Source organism: Lissotriton vulgaris, chromosome 2_1, assembly GCF_964263255.1.
Source record: "Lissotriton vulgaris chromosome 2_1, aLisVul1.2, whole genome shotgun sequence".
Taxonomy (NCBI): Eukaryota; Metazoa; Chordata; class Amphibia; order Caudata; family Salamandridae; genus Lissotriton; species Lissotriton vulgaris.
In genome coordinates this window covers 1804462918-1804485717 of record NC_141687.1, presented here as the reverse complement: position 1 = coordinate 1804485717, position 22800 = coordinate 1804462918, and the positions used below count along the sequence as shown (strand labels likewise).

General features: G+C 44.8%; 1 protein-coding gene across 2 annotated transcripts in view; it reads left to right on the top strand.

Moving 5' to 3' along the window:
- The window catches only part of OSBPL5 (oxysterol binding protein like 5), an 841363-nt gene that overhangs the window by 592331 nt on the left and 226232 nt on the right, over positions 1-22800 (top strand). For both annotated transcript variants that reach the window (XM_086957869.1, XM_086957868.1), the window contains exon 12: positions 19339-19437. In XM_086957869.1, coding sequence (XP_086813995.1) covers positions 19339-19437 — 99 coding nt within the window. The remainder of the gene's footprint in view (positions 1-19338; positions 19438-22800) is intronic.

The window sequence follows — 22800 nt, the reverse complement described above, 5'->3', positions numbered from 1 at the left end:
GACTTGTCAGTTCTTGTTTCATATAATGCATGCATGACTCATGCACTATTAACCCTGCCTAATCCGTCGCCTTGGTCCAATGTAAGAAGAATTTACAGCTCCCATTCACTACATGTCAAGGATGTGGCTGATCTACAGGGCAGCTGGGAGTATTTCTGAAAATGTCTGTATATTACCCGTGGTGCTTTACAACAGTAATTACTCAGCATCCTGCACATGAGTAAATGAAATAAACTCATTATTAATACAGAACTTTTGAGTAAACCATTCTGTACTCTTTGATATGAGGTTTGTCTGGGGTTACTCGCAAGAGATATTTTGAACTTTGCCCAAGAAGCGAGACTGCTCTCAGGGGCTGCTAACAATAATGGACAGCAAGTGCTAGGAGGTGGGTTGTCGCTGGTGGCATGGGAGCTCAGGTGTCTCGGCTAGCTATGCCTGATGAAGAATGTCACCAACATGTCAGGCGCAGTGGAAGCAGCATGACAGCCCCTTTGACACCTACAATGACATCACAGAACATGACATCTTAGATGTTAACAAAAAGTACAATCAATGAATAATATGATAAAATGTTGCTTATTCGGATGCAATCCTCATATATTAACACGCAACCCGCATACCTTCAGTAGAGTACATCTATGAACAACCAGTGAAATAGCCACTATCGACTCAGTCAATCGGGCACCAAATGTTTCTACAAGTTCACTGTGAGTCTAGCAGGTTTGTATTAACAGCTGGTACAGTGTATATGGAAGAAGAGTGAAGTTATTCATTAGAAGACTGTGTGCACCTATCACTGGTGCTAACTCGCTCTCCCTAATCCATTGTCTTTTTCTCTCTCTGACTTGTCACATAAAAGAAAAGTGACCACACGCTCTTGCCCTAACACCCTCAGCACTCAATAGAAGGCACCTATGGGGAGAGGAGAGAGGCAAGAAGCAAGGGGTGGGCTTTTTCTCTCCCCTCCCCCTCACTAGAATAGACAAGGCAAGGAAAAATAAGAAGGTAATCATGGCTATTAGAAACCCAGATAGGTTCCATTCAAGGTGTGTGCAGTCCTAGAGGTTAAGCCAGCCTCCATTTTTGAAGGGCTCAGAGAACAACATATAAGGAGATGTACTGGGATCATCTAAATGGCCAAACACCGCCATTAACATCCTTTTTTTCGTGCAATATAAAACAAAATATGCAATAGTAAACACATTGTAATCTAGCAATTCCTTCCAAACGTAACTGTAGTAGAATATAATTTACTCATATTAGGGTCTAACCAAAGTTGTTGGCAATCACTTTGGTTATCTGCAATGCCATGTCATTTAATCCTGATGTGCTACTTAAGCATGATTTGATTCAAACAACTACTACTATGCAGATTGAGGTGCCTAAGCAAACGTTATACACTTGTAAGGGGACATCTATGTATCATATAATGTTAGACAGCAATCACATGGTGCCAAAAGAGAGGCCTTCGAATATAACACTGAGTAGTGGGAGAACAGTTGTAGGAGGACAGCACCAAGTCAAGTCGAGTGGTGGCCTAGCTCGTAGAGATAAACGAGAAGACCTCCATATCCTCTGATATTTTTTTATTTTATTTTTATTTTATATTATGCGTTTTTATATAGCGCGGACTTTACCCGAAGGTGTCAGAGCGCTTCACAATAGGAACAGTAATGATACATAAGGAGAAAATTACTAGTGAACAAATTACAAAAGCAAATGTTAAGTTACATGAGGCAAAAGTGACAAATGTGAGCAAACAAAATACAAGATGTAGCAAACGCTACATTACAGGAGGAAAACAAGTTACACGTGTGCAGGTTACAAAGGCATATAAAGTACAAGTAGAGGTATAATACTGCAATAAATGGTAGACACTCAAACACAAGAACAAATGCTAAGTAGGCAATGGTAGCACTTGCGCAAGTATCTAAAGCAAACAAAATGTAAGAAGTAGCAAACAGTGTATTACAAGAGAAAAGTGACGTTTGCTTGTTACAAAAGAGTATCAAGCACAGGTAGAAGGATAATGTTGCAATACTTGGCAGACACTCAAACCACAAGTACACACTGAGAAGGCACTTCCATAGTCATGGAGAATAAAATTTTCTATAATGGAAGGTCTTCCTTCAGATAATAGATAGGGCGTGAATTAAATTTGGAAGTGTCTTTGAAGGAGGAGAACTTTAAGGTCAGTTTTGAAGGCCTGGGAGGAGGTGGTGGTCCAGAGCTGAGGCGGAAGTGAGTTCCAGATTCTCACTGCGTTACCTGAAAAGTATTGGGCCATCATTCTTACCTTCTTGAAAGCGGGAGGCTCGAGCAGTAAATTTTCAGCATTACGTGATGGTCTAGAGCCTCCAGAGAGTTTCAATTTATTCGCCAGGTAGCGAGGAGAGGAGGAATGCAAGGCTTTGTGGGTGATACAGGCAGTCTTGTAGATAGATCTTACCTCTATGGGAAGCCAGCGGAGGATGGATAACATGGGTGTGATGTGGTCGCTTCTTTTGGCTCCAAAAAATGAAACAAGCTGCTTAATGGACAACAGATTTAAGGGGGGGCAGATGGGATTTGGGGAATCCAGTAAGAAGAGAATTGCAGTAGTCCAGTCTGGAGAGGACCAGCGATTCTACCAGTGTTTTAAGGTCTTGCTCCGGGAAGAAGCGAGGAATTTCCTGAAGAAGGCACAGTTGGTATCGAGCAGACTTTGCAGTGGAATTTATGTGTGAGATTAGATTGAGTTTTTGTCGAGTATGACACCAAGGGATTTTGCGCTGTCGACAATGATGGGTTTATTGCTAAGTAGATTCATCTGATCCATCCATGACTGAACTGGGGGAGGAGAAAGCGAGGAGGACAGGAGGAGAAATTCACTTTTGGAGGGATTCAGAATCAGTTGATGAGTTGACATCCAGTTTTGAATGGAGTTGAGAGTAAAGCTTAGGATGGAGAGATCATGAGTGGAGGCAACCTTGAGGTAGATTTTAGTGTTGTCTGCATAGAGATGATAGTGGATCCCGGATTTACTTAGGGGATTTCCCAGTGGTTCTAAATAGAGATTGAACAATGTGGGTGCAAGTATAGTGCCTGAGGAACACCTTGAACAATCGCCAAAGGAGATGAAAGACTGTTTGCTATTTTGATCATTTGGGATCTCTCAAAGAGGAAGAAAGCAAACCATTTAAGCACAGTGCCCTCCATGCCCATTCTATGTTGGAGAGTGTTGAGGAGGGTGTTGTGATAGACAGCATCAAAGGCTGCAGAAAGATCAAGGAGAATTAGAAGACAAGACCCCCCCCGAATCGAGTATCCGGAGTGCATCGTCAATCACTTGCAGCAGGGCTGTTTCAGGGCTGCAGTTTTGGATGAAGCCAGACTGAAAATTATCAAGAAGATCATTGTTCTTGATATGACAAGAGAGTTGTTTTGCTACACATCTTTCTGTGATCTTTGCAAGAAAGGGTAGGTTAGTGATGGGGCGGAAGTTGTTGAGGTCAATTCCATCCGCAGTGGGTTTTTTTCAGCAGAGGGGTGACCTGCCCAGTTTTGAAGGAGACAGGAAGGGAGCCTTGACAGAGGGAGAGGTTGACCAGAGTGGTCTAATAGGAAAGAGAATGGGTATAGAAGTCAGTGGCAATGGCACTAGGGATGGGGTCCAGGGAATGGTTGGAGGGCTTTGTTTCGCGGATGCAATTGAGGAGGGCATCTTCAGAGATGGGGTCAAAGTTCTGCCAAATGGCTAAGGATTTGCGCTCCTCTGGAGGGGTAGTATGAACGACCTGATCCACCAGTGATTCCACTTTTTCGTCAAAGAATATAGCGAAATCTGCTGCTTTCTTTGTAGAATCCTCCGACTTGGAGGTTGGGGGAGAGCAGTTAGGATTCTTGATGAGATCGAATAGTTTTTTGGGTCTATTTTTGGCTGAGTCAAGGAGGGTTCTGAAGTGCGAAGCTTTCCCAAGGAAGATATGCTTGTGGTACTTGGATCTTGCTGAACGAAGCGTGGCTAAATTATCGATGGAGGGCGCTTGCCTCCATTGTTTCTCCAGGAATCTAAGGTGCTTCCTTTCTTCATAGATGGATTTGTTGAACCAGGGTCCTGAGATCGTGGGCTTTTTCTTTTTGCTTTGGAGAGGATTGACGTTATTGATTTTGACTGCAAGGACTGTGAGGCATTGGGAGGTGAGTTTGTCAACATCTAGGTTCGGGTCTAATCTTGGAAGTGATAGCAAAGCTGATTAGCAGAAGAAACGGATGTCAATATTTTTAGTGTCACGGAACCAGGAGGTAGCCCTCTTAGGTTGGCCAAGAGTTATAGAGTGTGATAGGTGAAGAGAGAATGGGATGAGGAGGTGGTCAGACCAGTCTACTTGAATAGGGCAAAAGAAAGCATGCCTGCTTTAGAAATCACAAGGTCCAGGATTGAGACCTTAGAGTGTGTTGATTCTGTGCAGTGTTGGATAAGATCATTTGTGACCAGCAAATTTGCAGAAGAGTCTTGCGGTAAGCCCTAATGGAGATTGAAGTCACCCACGAAGTTCTGATTGTAATTTTGCGAGTATTGGTCGCTGATAAAGTCAGTGAGTTCCTCCATAAACGAAGGGCAGCTACACGGCGGGCAGGAAATGGCATGGAATCTGAGGGGTGAGCGCTGGTGAAATTGAAGCTCAAGAGATAGGTATTCAAAAGTGCGGAAGGAGCTGGTAGGAAAAGCCTTAAGTTGAAGGAACTTAGTCAGTTCTGTCATTCCTAAATATAGAATAGCCTGTGGGTAGTAGGAGATCAAACATAGCGTGAAAGGTATCGTTGAACCAGGTCTCTGTGAGGAAGAGCATGTCTATGTTGTGAAGGGTGATGGTATCGAGGATTTCAAGTTTGTGTTTGATTGCAGATCTGCAGTTGTGGAGCAGACATCGCAGCTCTGTCAAGACTGTTTTGGTGACGGGGGCACTTGGGCTATTGAGGTTCCGTGAGAATCGTAATGACGTTTTGGGCTTGATCGAATATGGATGAGTTTGGTATCTACGAACCGCAAATGACGAGTTTAGTGAGTGTACGTGTTTTCGCTACACTACTCAGAAGGGTTCGTCTTATTTACGGGTTTCTTCATCTGAACCCTCGGGTTCCATTTTAGATACGGCATCCATTTTGTTTCTTGCCCTCACGTAGCCGGCGAACGAACAATGTCCGCCTGATGACCCTGGGACTCCCAAGCTCTTGCGGAAGATGCATATCCCTTTGAGTGTGTCTTTATGACTAGGGGAATGACACGGCAAAGGCAGATGGCTCCGCTCGAGGCTCATCTTGCCGTGCTGGTCTATTGTTTCAGCCTTGCATGCGCTAGGCTCGAATCCTTTGATCCTGTGATCATGCTTCCGATATTGCCCCCACACTCTTTTCAATCTGTTGTCTGTCTTTGTTTTCCTTGCACCTGTTTCTGTCCCTTCTCTTCGCTCGTTTACAACCAGAATGGAATGTGCCTAATGGTGGGATAGCGTGCTTTTACAGTTGGGAACCGGCAATGCTACTGTAATTATGTTCCGGGCTTCTGAAAACATGAATGCGACCCTTTTGAAGTTTACTGTGGGAACTGAGTTGTAACCTTTTGTTCGTATGTTGTGCAATGGCGAAAATGTGTATAAAAGGAGCGATCCACTTTTGCAATTGGAAGCAGACTCTCTGAACATACACTCTGTTGTACTTCTAGCGATTTCTGTGTCCCTGCAGTAAATAAACGCTGATCTTTGACGCCGAAGGAAGTGTCCCGTGTCTCTGTAATTTGTACGCCGGAACAGGTATCCCCACGAAGGTTTCAGGTGTTGTGCCCTGGCACCGCTGGGCCTTAGTTTAGCCCAGTCCTTCAGTTGGCGCCCAACGTGGGGCGACATCATGTGGTACCGGTCCAAAGCCTGATGATCGTGAGGAACTTCGTGTGAAATCTCAGAGGAAAGGTGCACCCCGCTTCATCGATCCTGTTGTCGAAATAAGTGGTCCGAAGATTTTTCCCGCGAAGATTCCCGCTTCCAGACGGCTGCGACGGACTGATGCCCTGACTGTCGACCTGTTTTGGCACCTGGCGTAGTCCTTTGTACGGCGAGACGATAGACGGGCCTTCCTGGTGACGCCATTGTTCTTTCAGTTAAGTATTTGTGGGTCGCTCCCAGTCCTTAGGTTAATTCTTTGGTTCCTTTTTAGGACATTTGCTTTGTACTTTGAAACTTGGTTGTTGTTGTTGAAACTTGGTTGGTTGCATGGTTCCATTGCATTTGTGGTTCTTAGTTGTTGGTTCTCTCTTTTGGGTTTTTCTTTGACGATTGCAATTGCCAAAAACCGAGGGTCTCGTATTTTTGCGAGGATATCGTAATTCGATAACCCTTGAAGTTTGAAACTCGGCTAGTGTGCACGATGCCTGGCCGTAGTATTTTGTTTGGTTTCCTTAAGTGTTGCAACACGGATTCCCGGTTGGAGGACTCGTGTCCGATACCTCCAGTTGGAACTCCGATTTATGAGCTCTATAGTCGACATGGAGTAGGCCCCATTGTCTATAATGAATTCTGGATCCGTTATACAAGAAAGGATGGTGTCCTTAGTTGGCCACCCCATGGTAGCTTTGAAACTGAGATTTTAGATAATCTCGAAGCAAAATTGTTTAAAAAGAAAGCTAGGCCAGCAATGTTTGATTCCTTTCGGTTATGGCGCAAAGAGGCCAGACAGAAAGAAATCAAGCAGATTAAGAAAAATAAGAAAGAAGGTATCATTTCGATGATGCAAGGTGCAGAACAGCATCAGCGAGACAAGGCAGAGAAGGAAAAGGAAGTTTCTATCAGACAGCATAGCATGGCGGTGGATAAATGTTATCCGGTTTTACCGTCAAGTTCTGAAAAGAAGGAAGAAGCATCGAAAGAGGATCCTTTGTTATCTTATTTGCTCAAATCACCACCCCCTTATGTACAGGGTACTATAGCTCCTATAGTTCCTCTTGTTCTTCCGCCTGTTGTTCCGGCGGCTGCTGGTCAGCCCGTAGTTGGTCCTGTTCCTCCGAATCCCCTTGTTCCTCAAGTGGGCCCTGCTCCTTTACCACCTCTTCTTCCTACTGCTCCTACGTTTACTCCTAATCTTGTTGCTCCTGTTCTTCTTTCTTCTTCTCCTTCTGTTCGTAATCGTATACCTACTTCTGTTGCTACTCTCTATTCTCCACTTCTCGGATCGTTACTTGAATCCGATGTCTCTGAAACTCCCCAGAGACGAAGTCAAATCCCTGGTGGAAGGGAGAGTGCGACGCTAGTAACTATGGCGCGTAGGTGGATTAGACACCCTGCTAAGTACACTTCGCGCATAGTTTTCGATACATTCTCTCAGTTTAATGAGCCCACACAGAGATTCGTGTTTGAGGAGATGTGCAAATCATTGAGAGAAGAGTGGGATAATGATGAGTTAGATATCGTACCGCCCGACTTGACTGAACTTCAGGGTCAGTTTTCGAACGGTATGATCGTAGGTGGAGATGTACGGCGTGCATTAGAGCGATTGTTAGCTTTTAGGTCCGCAGTGCCTTCTCAAGTGTCGTTTGATGACGACTCCGATGACCCGAAAGCGAAATCTGGTCAGTATCCTATGCGAGAGGTTCCCCCAGTGTGGATGCCAGGTGATGCTGCTGCTAATCCTGCTATTTTGCCACACTTCCAGAGAGTTTGGATTCACCTCCCATGGAAGCGATCAGAGGTCTTGCAGGTGAAGCAATCTTTGCCTGATCCACGAAAGAATCCAGCAGGTTATTATAAGGAGTTATCCCAACTCGTGGATGCTTCTATTATGAACCTTGCTGATATCGACATGCTGTTTGGTAATGTCGTACCGCAACCAGTCTGGGCGAAAATTCGTCAGGAGAATCATGCAGCCGAGTTAGGTGCTGACTGGGCTGCACTTGTAGCGGCTGATGGACGGCAAGTTGGTGGGGCTAAGCCTGAACAGTTAATTACGGATCTGCCCCAAAGAATTATTACGCTCATGAAAACACTTATGCCAGCGATGAGGGTAAACTGGGATAAATTGTCTGCTTGCAAACAAAAGAAAGACGAGAGCGTCTCCGATTTCTTTACTAGGTTTGAGGAGGCATTTATCGATCATAGTGGTCAGGATATGAGCACTGAGGGAGGTCAGCGATTGTTTGTCGATAAGTTCGTGCTCAATCTGTTGCCTGAGTTATGCAACAAATTGAAAAATTCTGAAAGTGCTTGGGCTGTCTCAACCACAGCTCAAATATTAGCAACGGCTCAATATTATGAGAATAGGGAAAAAGAAGAGAATGATCGTGCAGATAAGAAAACGAAAGAGCTAAAAACTAAGGTCTTGTTGCAGCAAGCGTATCCTCCACGCTCGAATCAGAATGATTCGCAACAGCAGCATGTGCAGTATCGACCGCAAGCGCAGTCTTCTAGGATGCAGTCGTGCTCTGACTCCTCTGCATCCAGATCTATGCTTGGGTATAATCAGTGTGCATATTGTAGGGTAGAGGGCCATTTGAAGTTTAATTGCCCTGTTTTACGTGACCGAACGAATGGTGTGTCGGTTCGAGGAGGTCGTGGTGGTCCTCAGCAAGCATCTCGAGGTAGACGTCGTGACTCCTCTCACAATCAAAATGAGCGTTCTGCTCCTTCATCGGACGCGAACAATTGTTTTGATCAGCGAAATACATCGTCTGGTAGATCTGCGCAGTATCATGTGGATGACTATTATGTCGAGCATGACATTGGTGCGGACAACAATTACTAGGATAGCCATAGACAAAGAGAGGGAGTAGTATCAGTTCCGGTTGATCAGAGAGGGCCTTACGTCGCAGTTGCCACATCGGGCGTAGTTGAGCCTTTTCTGTTGGACACTGGTGCAGCAAAAAGTTCCATCATGCATTCGAAACTCCCTGGCGCACCTTTGTCTGGCTTAACGAACGTTTCTGTTGGATTCTCTGGCGCCCCGGTTAGCAATCCAGTTTCTAGCCCTTTGTCCCTTACGATCGGGCCACGTGAGCTAGAAGCTCCTTTGATTTTAACTACTGGTTGTGGTGAGAATCTTTTGGGTCTGGATTTGTTAAAGCGGTTATATGCGACTTTGTATTGCTCTCCTACGGAGTGGAGCTTACATTAGGTAAGAGAGTGATCTCTCCTATGTACTTGTCAACTGATAAGTTCCCGCCGGAATTGAGTTCCCTTCCTGAGTCTTTATGGGCAACAGGTCCCAATGATGTGGGCCTATTAGACATACCACCTTATGTAGTCCAATTGAAATCACATGTGAGATTACCACGAATTCCCCAGTATCGTATCTCTCTTGATGGCGAGCGAGCGCTATTAGCGATCATTTACGATTTGATCGAAAAGGATGTTATTGAAGAAACTCGGGGTAATGTGTGTAATAGTCCTGTGTTACCTATTTTGAAACAAACTGATCCATCCAAGCCTCCTGTGTACCGTTTTGTAATTGATTTGAGAGAAGTGAATAAAATTGTGATCCCAGAGTTTCCAGTGGTACCTGACATTACAGCTTTGCTGACCCTGATTCCAGCCTCTGCCTCCAGGTTTTCGGTGATCGACCTAAAGAATGCTTTCTTTAGCATTCCGATTGCTGAGGAAAGCAGAGAACTATTCGGCTTCTCATTAGGTGGTCGCAGTTTTTCGGTTTAAACGCGCACCACAGGGCTACTGTGAGAGTCCATCGATCTACAGTCAGGCCCTTAAGAGTCAACTTGATTCATTTGTGTTACCTGCGGGTGCGGCCTTGATTCAATACGTTGATGATCTGTTAGTGGCTGCCGATACTGAGCAAATTTGCAAAACTGCTACAGTATCGTTGTTAAAGCACTTATGTGACTTACATCACAAGGTGTCACCTTCTAAGCTACAGTATTGTTGTCAAGAAGTAACCTATTTAGGTCACTTATTGTCAAAGGAGGGAAGAAGGTTGACCCCAGAAAGAATTGCAGCGATTGCTCGAATGACTGTGCCAACAACTCAGAGGGATGTACGTGCCTTTCTAGGTATCACGTCATACTGCAGGCAATGGATTCCAAACTTTTCATTGTTAGCGAAGCCATTGTTAGCTCTCACGTGCAAGGATGTTCCAACTCCTTTGCCATGGACTGAAGATTGTCAGAAAAGTTTTTCTGAATTGCGTGACGCGTTGTGTTCGGCTCCTGTTAAAGGTACTCCTGATTACAGTAAGCCGTTTACACTATACGTTCACGAGAGAGAAGGTTGTGCGTTAAGTGTTTTGACGCAACAATTTGGCGGCAAACAGCGTCCATGTGCATATTTTTCTTTGAACTTAGACCCAGTAGCTAGAGCGTTGCCGAGTTGTCTAAGAGCGACAGCGGCAGCTGCGGTGTCCATTCGACAGTCCGCAGGTCTGGTCATGGATAATATGCTTACAGTGATGGTTCCGCATGCAGTTGACACTCTCTTGAATCGAACAAAGACTCAACATCTGACGAGCGCAAGGTTGTCCGGTTATGAGTTAACACTTTTGGCAAGTCATATACAGATAAAACGTTGTAATGTGTTAAACCCAGCAACATTGTTGCCAATCAATATGGAATCAGGTTATGTAGCACCACATGACTGTTACTTAACCCCTTTAGCGCTAAGGTACAATTACTCTTGTGCTGCAATTTCCATTGAAATCAATGGAAAGTCCATGACGAGTTACCCTTGTCATTAGCGGCGAAGAGGTTAAGAACTGAAGAAGAGACGAAGGGTCGTATTGCCCTGAAAAACACTCCATTGGTAGATCCCGATGGTACTTTGTACGTTGATGGTTCATGCTTCAAGTTGCCGAATGGTGATGTGATGACTGCGTATGCTGTAGTGACGTTGAGTACGGTTGTGGAAACTGCAAGATTGAGTCAGAATTCGGCGCAAGTGGCAGAGTTGATTGCTTTGACGAGAGCGTGTGTTTTGTCTAAAGGGAAGCGAGTGAATGTGTTTACCGACAGTCAGTATGCATTTGGCGTAGCGCATAGCTTTGGTCGATTGTGGAGAGAAAGAGGATTCATGACGTCGCATGGTATGAAGATCCAACACGGACAGCTCGTGAACGATCTTTTGGATGCACTTACATTGCCTAAGCAAGTGGCAATCATTAAATGCAGCGCGCATCAAAAAGTTACAGATGATGTTGGTCGTGGTAACGCGTTTGCAGACGAGATTGCTAAGGAAACGGCCAAGAATTTGACGACTCGAATGTATGTTACGAGTTCAGTGAGATGGCCGACGGAGACTGGTATATGTGAGGACACAGTTGAGAGTGTGAAAGCGATTCAGAATGAGGCCACCGAAACTGAAAAGGCTAAGTGGAAAGAAAGCACGGGGAAGTTAGACACGAATGGATGTTGGGTTGATTTGTCAGAATATCAGAGATGGATGTTACCGGATGCGTATGTGCTTGCTGTTGTTACTATGGCCCACGGCATGTCACATATTAGCGCGAAAGGTGTATGTAAATTGTTGTCTATTGTATGGAATAATGATGGGATTGCTAAGTGTGCTGAGAGAGTGGTTAAGAACTGTATGGTATGTTTGATGCATAATCCTGGCAAAGGCACTCCCACTCCACCTGGTCATTTTGCTCCTCCTACATGCCCCTTTGAAGTTATCCAATTGGACTTCATCCATATGGAGAGATGCAATAATCTAAAATATGTGTTGGTTGTGGTTTGCGCATTCTCCAGATGGATTGAGGCCTACCCTCTGAAGGATAATACTGCCCTGTCCACAGCAAAAGTTCTGCTCAAGGAATACTTTCCCAGATACGGCATGCCACGGATCGTATGGTCGGATAATGGAAGTGAGTTTGTGGGAAGTGTGATGAAGAGTGTGTGTGCGGGTTTGGATATTCGCCAAAAATTTCATAGCGCTAATCATCCTCAGTCGGCGGGTTTGGTGGAAGGGTACAATGGTACTCTGAAACTTAAACTTGCCAAAATCCAAGCAACGACTGGTTTAACATGGCCTGACGCATTGTCTCTAGCTCTCTTATCGACCAGGGCGACTGTGCACTCTCGAGTAGGGCTTAGCCCATATGAGATTGTGTTCGGCCGTCCTGCGAACATTTGGGGAGTTCCGAGGCCTAAAGAGTTTAGTAGACTTGAATATCCAATGTTGATTGACTATCTTTACGATCTGACTGCTAAATTGAGTTTGATTCATCAACAGGTTTTTGAAGCTCTACCGGCACAAACAGAAGGACCAGGTCACCGGCTCCAACCTGGTGAATGGGTCGTTGTCCGAAATTTTGGGAGAAAACGGAATCTTGAGCCAAGGTTCGTGGGACCCTACCAAGTTCTGTTGGCAACGAGGACTGCAGTTCGGCTGGACGGTAGAAAGCATTTGGTGCATGCCACCCATACGAAGAGGGTTCCGCTCCCATTACCAGCAGATAATTGGTCACGGAAAGGGTTTGCCCCGACTGAGACTGACGTTATTCCAACCTACGTGCCATTTAGTGATGCTCAACTTGTAGAGAACGATTCAGCTCAATCAGATACACCTGTTGAATCATCTGAAACTGTACCTTTGTCTTCAACATTGGAGAATTCAAGTTCTGAACTGTCATCTGAACAATCGAACACTGTTTTGCCATCTGAACCGTTGTTTGAAGAGCAAACTCGACCTGGAAAATGTCGATATTTCCTTCGATCGCGTGATATGGACAAATAAAATTTCCCTTCTATTTTTGAATGTACATTACCCCCTCACTGTTGCTATGAATATTGTGGACATTTGCATTTTTCCCTGATTTTGAATTCGTCAATTTTGTTTTACATATCACGTGGGTTCCTCTTCTGTGCAGCTAGGAGACTTATACTAAAATTGAATGTGTAATTGATTAAACCTACCATCTGGTAGGGCCGTGCGGGTACCTACTTCTGTTTAGCAGGTTTCTGACACTAGGTCGGTTACTTTTGTCGGTTTCTGGGAACTCCTGGGAATTGACAATCGCTACTCAGAACCAGGTGCGTCAAGAACGTTATGGACGGTTTTTAGAGGATGGAGTTCTCTAAGCTGTCAGAAATAGAGAGGATGTCGGCGCAAAGATCTAAATTGCATAAGATTTTACGAACGAAATGTTTTTTGTTTCAGATTTTCATGTTGTTCCTCACTGTGTCTATGTTATTGGTGGGTGGAGTGTATTTTGGGATTCAGTCGCTATTACCTTCCACTTCACCTACCTCCCCTTCTCATGATCTGAATTCTGTTCTCGTTCCCACTATTTCTCCACATTCCTTTCATCTTCTGCCCCAACATGAACAGGTTAGACGTGCGGAATTCATGAACAATTCCTTTGTCCAACTTCTGCATCAGCATCAGTTGGTGATGAACACTACTAACTGTTGGGTGTGTGGGTTAATGCCACATACCATGGATAAGGGTATTCCGTATTTGGTTCTTCCCTATAGCTCCCAGGGGTCAGCTCGAGCATTTCAAACTATGTTCCGTAGTGCACTAGATTCCTACCCCCGTCGAGAGCCACGCTCCGCAGACCTTGGTCCTGGCCCGTACCACAAGTCGTTAGCAATAGCGATTGCTGATCTGGATAGAGATATTTTTGATACATCGCTTATTCCAGAGGAAGAGGTCCGAGCCTACAAGGATTTGAGTGAGGCCGAGTATAGTATGTCAGTGGGTGATAGACAGCTTGAAAGCTTGTCTCCAATATGGATCGTACCCCACCTAGGTCATTTTTGTCTGCAAGGTCTTGGTCGAAATCCGAGAGCTCAGCTTGGTAAGAGTGCTTGTACTGAGACATACGTATTACCGATGCTCTCTTCCCCTGTATTTTTGACTGCCAAGGGTACTTATTTTGTCTGTTATGATCGCGCTTATATGTGGTCTCCCCGTGATTTCTCGGGCACCTGTTATATCGCGAATCTTTTGCCACCGACTTTTATAGTCGCCTCAGATTATCACAAGACTAGAGTTGTGAGAGGCGTTATTAGCAAAGAGGACACTGCCGGTCAAGAGGCAGGAGACTTCTTTAAGGGTTTCCTACCGTTTTGGGGACCTATGGTCAATAGTAGGAACCTGAGACAGTTGACTCGTGTGGTAGAATCGACTGCTAATATAACTGCAAGTGCTCTTGGTAACCTGACAGCAGAGCTTCAAGCGGATAGACTTATGACGTTACAGAACCGTATGGTTCTAGATGTTGTACTCGCAGATAGAGGTGGTGTGTGCAAGGTGATCCATTCGAGCTGCTGTATTTTCATACCTGATAACGCTCCAACTGTTTATCAAGCCATCTCGAAGTTGCATAAAATCTCAGAGTCCATACACGTGGACGAAGGTTATTGGACGCTTCTAGGATGGTTTTGGGGTCTGATGTCGACTTGGGGTTGGAAGATTCTGATGATTGTAGGGGTTGTTGTGACGTTTCTGTTCACGTGTTGTCTTTGCGTACAGTGTGGTCCTGCCTTATGTAGCCTCTGTGCTACAACGTGTATAAGAAGGCCATCTGTTACCAGAGAGACATTGATGGATAGAATAATGTTCCAGCAACATCTGAACGATCTGATGAATATCGATATTGATTCTGATATCGACTAGTGCTTGCCTACATGAGGGCAAAAGGAGCGTCTGAGGTTCCGTGAGAATCGTAATGACGTTTTGGGCTTGATCGAATATGGATGAGTTTGGTATCTACGAACCGCAAATGACGAGTTTAGTGGGTGTACGTGTTTTCGCTACACTACTCAGAAGGGTTCGTCTTATTTACGGGTTTCTTCATCTGAACCCTCGGGTTCCATTTTAGATACGGCATCCATTTTGTTTCTTGCCCTCACGTAGCCGGCGAACGAACAATGTCCGCCTGATGACCCTGGGACTCCCAAGCTCTTGCGGAAGATGCATATCCCTTTGAGTGTGTCTTTATGACTAGGGGAATGACACGGCAAAGGCAGATGGCTCCGCTCGAGGCTCATCTTGCCGTGCCGGTCTATTGTTTCAGCCTTGCATGCGCTAGGCTCGAATCCTTTGATCCTGTGATCATGCTTCCGATATTGCCCCCACACTCTTTTCAATCTGTTGTCTGTCTTTGTTTTCCTTGCACCTGTTTCTGTCCCTTCTCTTCGCTCGTTTACAACCAGAATGGAATGTGCCTAATGGTGGGATAGCGTGCTTTTACAGTTGGGAACCGGCAATGCTACTGTAATTATGTTGCGGGCTTCTGAAAACATGAATGCGACCCTTTTGAAGTTTACTGTGGGAACTGAGTTGTAACCTTTTGTTCGTATGTTGTGCAATTGCGAAAATGTGTATAAAAGGAGCGATCCACTTTTGCAATTGGAAGCAGACTCTTTGAACATACACTCTGTTGTACTTCTAGCGATTTCTGTGTCCCTGCAGTAAATAAATGCTGATCTTTGACGCCGAAGGAAGTGTCCCGTGTCTCTGTAATTTGTACGCCGGAACAGGTATCCCCACGAAGGTTTCAGGTGTTGTGCCCTGGCACCGCTGGGCCTTAGTTTAGCCCAGTCCTTCACTATGAAGGGTGATAGGGATATTTTGCTTATACGGGGTGCTCGGGGGTTTAACTGGATGCTTGGTTTTGACAGAGATGATTGTCGGAATAGTGTAGATAGTAGGGTTACTAGGAGATGCAGGTTGGAGAAGGGTGGCGTTCAAGTGCTTGTGTGAGTTAACAATATTTGCAGATGACAGGTTATGTTCGGCTATAATGGGGTGAGGGGGCGAGGTGCATCTTGTGGGAAGGTGAGAGTTTTCCAAAGGAGTTGAGGTGAATGGAAAAGAGAAAATCTTGGAGCTTAAAAGTGAAATGGTAGCTACAAGCTGGGAGATGGAGGTGATAACAGAGCCTAGCTTATTTTCCAGCGAGAGTAGGGCAGAGCACGGACGGTTGGGTGGCTCGATGGAAACAGGAGGACGTGAAATTGGTGGTGGAAGGCAGGGAGAGGTGGGGGGACAGGAGGAGAGTTGGGGAATAGGGTTCATAGGTGGGGAAAGATGGAGGTTGAGAGAGGGAGTTGGTGTATCAGAGGTGAGGGGGGAGTTCTCTTTGTTGGTGTTGCAAGAAGAACAGGAATTAAGGACATAATTAGGGGGAGGTGGGTGTGGATCACGGCGGAGGGGTGAAAGGAGAGGGGAGGACTGTGTGGAGTCATAGGAATGTAGGAGGTTTGGGAGGAGTAGAGGGGAGGTGGTTGGAGAGGTCCTGTCAACTAGGAGAGGTGGCTGTGAGGGAACGGGCATCTAGCAGAGTGAGGGGGGTTAGGAGAAAGGGAAGATGAAGAAAGGAAATAGTTCTGCTGGGCCCGAGGGAGGGAAATGGAAGGAGTTACCAAGGGGGGAAAAAGGGGTAGCACAGCAATGCTGGAGGAGTGGGGGAAAGGAGAGAGATGCAATGGGTTTGTGGAGAAATCGGGGTAAATAGCAAGGGGAGAAGGGGGTGGAGAAGAGGGGAGCATAAGGAAAGTTGATTGGAGGAGAAGGTTGGAGGGGAGGTGGTCTATAAAGGTGGGTGGCAGGAAGGAATATGGGGGAGGAGATGAGATTTTAGTACCGGGACGGTGCAGATTGGACGAGGAGCATATTAGCTAGAGGTAAGGCTGAGGAGATGACAGGGGGGCATACTATGAGGGGGAGGATTGGGAGACGAGGGCATAGGGGATGGGGAGGGAAGAGGGCCGACCTGTGCTTCTCGAGGGTGCAGCCTATTGGAGTGTAGGGGGGTCAGGGGAGGAGAAAGGGAGTAGTGGGTGGAGCTAGATGAAGAGTCAGGGGATAACGTGGTCGCAGAGGATCAAGACAGTTCCGTTGTTATAGAGTGAGATAGTGAGGGAGCCGTTGAAACACGCGGAGGGGGACATTTTTAGTTGTTTCCCATGAGGGATAGAGGAGGAGGAGGTGACGTTAAGGGAAATATATAAGCTGGTGGACCAAGAGGGATTGTCGTGAGTGAAGAAGATGAAATCATTTTTGAGCCTCTCAAAATGACCATTGTAAAATTGATCAACAAAAAGGGAATCAGGGAAACATTTAATAGTGTTATGCTTCAATCGTTTTACTGGGGCTTTATTCTGGCCGGAGGGTAGACGATTTTGTAGCAATTAATTCCAGCCATAACTCGAGTGGTGGCCATGTTGGGAGAAAGAGGAGGAGGAGGAGGGTGGGGGGGGATATGAGAATGGTGTCACTAGGAAAGCGGTAGTGAGGAGAAGTATAAGGACATAATGGGGGCACATATTCCAGACGTCGGGTGAAGATAACTGAACTAATGTGATTAGGGACAGGTTGTTACTTCAGAGCAGAATGAGATGGGGGCTACATCTAGGTATACATGATGCCACCTGGCACTAGATATTAGTTACAAGGGAATTGTTTACATGTGACAGGGCCAGCTGGACCACTGTCGGAACCATCACAAAGCAAATTTAGTAAAAGTAAAACAGATCATAGACGAACACTCTGTAACCACTGGTGATCACTGGACTTAGCATCAGCCTGTAACAAAAGCCACGTTTTGCACCGACCAAATTGTACGCCCATAATCTCAACAGACTAATATTGGACCATAACCTCCTGAGAAACACTAACATTAGTGACATAAAGCATAGGGTGGAACAAAATCTCACTAGCATAACCAGAATATGCAAGACAACCTCCTCATCATTAACCACCTTAAGAGGTACTCAGAACAGGGTGAGTAAATCATACTACAAGAAAAACATTTCCTAGCACCACATAATCGTCATAGCACCACGCCTGCTTGTCCTGCCACCTCCGAGGCCAGAGCTGTGGTGTTCACAAGGTTAAAGACAAGGATTGGAACAGGTTTCCAAGGTAGCCCATAAATTACATACATTTAGGACCTGCTGGACTAGGCAATTTCTCACCTCTCTTGCGGCCTAGTAGGCTCTGACGCATTGGATCACTCAATATTGGTGCCTGTCTCAGCTTGGCTGCTCTCTGTTGCTGAGGCTGGATGCTTCCATAGTTGACTAGCTGAGTTGGGTGCAGAAGGTGGCACTTGGCCTTCATGTTTGGTACCCCATGGCTATGAGGTGAAGTTGTTGTAGGATGGAAAAGTGGATCCAGTGAGTTGAGGTCCGCTGAGCTCGAACAGTATTGGGTAGAGCCTGTCAGACAGTTTTCTCTGAACTGCTCCAGCAGGTAGGTAGCTTCAATTTTGCACCCGACAGCTTCATTAACTGCAGTTTTCTTTTTTAGGTGCATTACATTGAGAGAGGTGTGCTCTCAGCTTGTTCCATTTCTTTGGATTGCTTTCAAGCACTAGTGGATGCTTGCACTCATATCAGGAAATCATTAGTGGAGTCAGTGACTCCCTCTTTACCACTCTGAACCTTTTGTGAACCTATTAAAGTTCATTGGTAAGACACGTTTGGAGATGGTCCTCAGCTCGTTCCTCAGTAAGTCCTCTGGTAGCTCTGGACGAGTGCACTAAGTGCAGATAGTGGAGACACAACGTGGGGGTTGATATGCTCCAAATATAGATATCATAGGGCCCGATTCACAAAGGTAATTAAACCAAAAGTCTAACTTTACTACTTTTCGGTAGTCACAAAAGTAAGTTACTACTAGTAACTTTATTACTAGTAATTTTAGTAGTAGTAACTTTTACTTGTAGTAAAGTTACAAGTAGTAACCTACATTTGTAAATACCAACAAGTAGTGAACTTAGACTTAAGGTCTAAACTTAGACTTAAGTCTGTCTACTAATTTTTTTAATTCATAAAGGCAGGTTACTACAAGTAACTTTACAACTAGTAATTTTACTAGCAGTAACGTTACTACTAGTAACTTTACTACTAGAAAGTTTGCTAGTAGTAAAGTTACTAGTAGTAACTTACCTTTGTGAATACAGAAAAGTAGTGAAGTTAGGCTTTTGTGAATAGGGCCCTCTGTCTCTACAGCAAACAGAAGGCATGGAAATGATGACAATAGCAAGACAAGGAATATATTTTCATTCATCTCTGCAAAATGATTGACACTTCCGACAAGCCACTTCTGCCAGGAGCGGGTTAAAGAGGCAGTGTTTACCAGACTATGCTTACATTTATCTGAAGTAGGTAGGATATAAGTGTGAAGTATTTTCGGATTATGCTGCAAAATATTGCAACTTTAATAGAAGAAGGATTAAATACAAGGCTTAGCATAAATGTTAAGTCAATTATCTCTATCCAAAACCTCTCAGTATCTCAGGCATTCCTTGTAGCCTCTGAACTGAATATTCTTAATGTGCAGATCGTTATGTTATGGAATTTTCATATATAAAATCCAAACTGTAATTAACAAAATGTATATTTTTCTTCAGGGGCTGAAAAAGCCATACAATCCCATTCTCGGAGAGACATTTCGCTGCTGCTGGTTTCACCCTCAGACTCACAGTCACACATTTTATATTGCGGAACAGGTAATAACATAAATGTTAAAAGTTGTGGATTTATAAATCAATTGTATGCCTAATTGAAGCACACTTTGGAATGGTTGGTAAAGTATTGGAAGCTGAAATCATAGATGTGCTGAATAGTTCCTGTGTATGGCCATAGCTGATAGTGTGGTATTTGGGCTGAGCTACTATGAAGATATGTCCTTGATTACGGAAGAGTATCTGCTTTGGTTTTGCTAAGAGGACAAGCATTCAAAGTTGATTCATATATATATACATATATATATATATATACAAGGAGAGTCTCCTCTCTAACCAGTGAGTGACCTAATGGATTGCAATGTTTCTATCAGGTGAGTTGCTGAATGTAGGTTTTGGGTCACTGATTGCTCTTTTATGCCCTGGAGGTGGCACACATGCAATGCTTTAAACACCCCAACACGGTTACCATGGCTTGAAGCCTTAAACCATCTGAGCAGGCTTACTATCAGCAGTAAATCTCCCACGGAAACTGTATTCCTTTACCTGGATGATTCTACCTTACTCATTTCCCCGGCATCGATGAGGAAGCCACTCTCAAGCTGCTCAAATCCATCAAATCAGGATCTCCTCTGGACTCTGCACCCCCACATGCCATCCTCAAGGTGACGGAGGTGAACCTCCCTCCTCTTATGAAAATCCTCAATAAATCACTTCAATCTGGGTCGGTCCTCAAACCCTGCAAAAACGCCATAATAAAACCCACCCTAAAAAAAACCTGTCTGGACCCGACACTCTGAGCAATCTTTGGCCCATTGATAGAGCGCGCAGGTCACCCGACCAGTATTGCTACCTAATATGCACACCAGGGCCCATAAAACAAAATTTCTTCATGATATTTTAATCAGGTAACCTGCACACTACTATCAGCAGTTCGGTTCTTTTCTTTTTACTACCATGTACCTGACTTACCAATCCTTGTTCAGGTACCTAAGACCACAATGGGTCGAGGAGCTAGCTGTGGAGAAAGTAGATAGCTCAAAAATACTTATACCTTTTCAGTTTTGTACTCTTATAATAACCCCAAACGCAGGACGTTTCAAAAACCTTTATCTAGTTATCGTTTTCTTCGAGTTCAGTGAGCCACAGGTTAACACATCTATCAAACTATCTATCACTAAGATTAAGAACATAGTATAACAATGAATTAAGGTAAGAAACATTTGGAAATTTAGAAATAAAGGGAAGGGAAAAAATAAGGAACACGCTAAATATAGATCAACAGATTTTTGTAACTTCACTAAAGGCGGGTAAGAAGAGGGAACATACTATTCAGAGCAGACTTTCAGTTATCTCTAACAGTCTATAAGAAACGAAACTTATGCAATCTACTCATCCAGATGTACTTAATTTCTAAAGGGAGGGTAAGAGTGGAACAAACTGTATATGCATATATGATTCTGAATTCGGCTAAGGGTAGGGAGAGAATGGAACATGCTAATGCATCAGTTATACGAGAAACTTATTTGTAGAGAAAAACAGGGTAAAAGACATATAGATAACTTTACTTTATTCAGAAAAGGGAAAAGTGAAACTTAGATAGACCAAGCACCCACGCAACTTTATATTTACCTAGGACAGAATGAAGACCAACCCTGGCCACGGGTTGGTGGGAAAGGCGGGAAAGGACCCTCAAGGACTTAGGTTGCCAGTAGGCGAGCAGTTACAGCTCATGGACAGTCAGGACAGGATAACCTCAGGATTTGGATCGGGACTGGGCTCACCAAAGGGTACGACCAACACCTGCAGCTTCGGATGCAACGCCTGCGCTACCCCCTCTCTGCAAGGAATCTGCCAATGACCCTGATTGGGTTTTCGAATCTCCTAGCAAAGTGCTTCGCCAGCACTTAAGGTTTCCCAAACTCCGACTGAGTCTGGGGAAATTTTGGACAGAGTGCTCCGCAGCTCTCTGTATAAATCACCTATAGAGTTCGTTGGGTCAGTGACAGGTCAGCTAATCGGACAAGTCGGACAATTTCTCTAGCTAAACCTGGGAAAATTATACTGTTTTCGGGACAATGTACCACCCACAGATGTTGCAAGTGACAAGTTCCCTAATTGCTGATTGGGTAAGTGAGGTGGTAAGGTCATGGTACCTCCTCGAATTTGGACTTTCTCAGACTTAATATTCATTTTCGAACCCACCCTTACATTCCAGTTCCCATGACAAGAGAGGTTTTAGCAGACAATGGTGTACTCATACAGCCAAATATATTTGGTGCAATTGCAGGTAACTGTTCGTTTTCTTCAGCTAGGTCAGGGAGCAGGTTCCCATGAACATCTTAGCTTTGGCCGCCAGCTGGCTGGGTTCCACTGCTGCATGACTTTCTTTTCCCCCGTCACATGACTGGGTCTACCCTGACTTCAAGATGGAGTAGCGGTGCTTCCAAGACCCCCCCCCCCCCCGAGGATGGCACATGAAAAGTAAGCGAAAACAAATTAGAGACACAGAATAAAATTAATACACTGTATACCGTGAATGGCTATACTACATCCCTTACTTTATAATAACTATAGTATTAGGAGTTAAGCAGAAAAAACGGCTTTGCCAAAGCAGCAGTGCAAGCACGGAGCATGTGAGAAACAAAGCGGCCATTTTTAGCAATACTGCGCATGAGCGACAAGTTCCCTCCAGAACTGCGAGTGCGTCACATCACGTGGGCATGACCGACACATGCGCAGACTAGATTCCCGCAAAGTAACAACCAAGTTATTTGCAAGCTTTATTAATATAAGTAGACACATAGGCAAGCGTCACTGGGACACCCCAGTGTAGTGTAAAATGCAATATTAGAAAGACAAACTTGTTGAGTTAGTTTCATTAATGTTATTCGAGGTTCTTGATATAAGCAAGTTGCGTCACATGCGAATACTTGCTCTATCACCATCTCCCTTCTTCCTTTCCTGGGTAAACTCCAGGAAAGACATGTCAACCAAACTCTGGTAAAATTCCTGGAAGAGAACGAACTTCTCCACCCCACGCAGATGGGCTTCCGCACCCTCAAGAGTACAGAAGCATCACTTCTGGCTGTCACAGAGTAACTTAAATCCTTATTTGACGGCGGAGGGTCGGTCGCAAATATACTACTTGACCTTAGTATGGCGTTAGACACCGTCAATCACGCCCTGCTAAAAAACAGACTGAAGGAAATTGGTATCCAGGGCAGAGCCTGGGAGTGGCTTAGCTCTTTTCTAGATGATCGGTTGATCCAAGTTATGGATCAGGAGTCCCACTCTGACAGTCTGCCCTTAAATTCTGGAATGCCTCAGGGGTCCTCTTTCTGCCCGACCCTATTCAATATTTATGTAAGACAGCTTGCCAACATTATACAGGAATTTGACATCCTA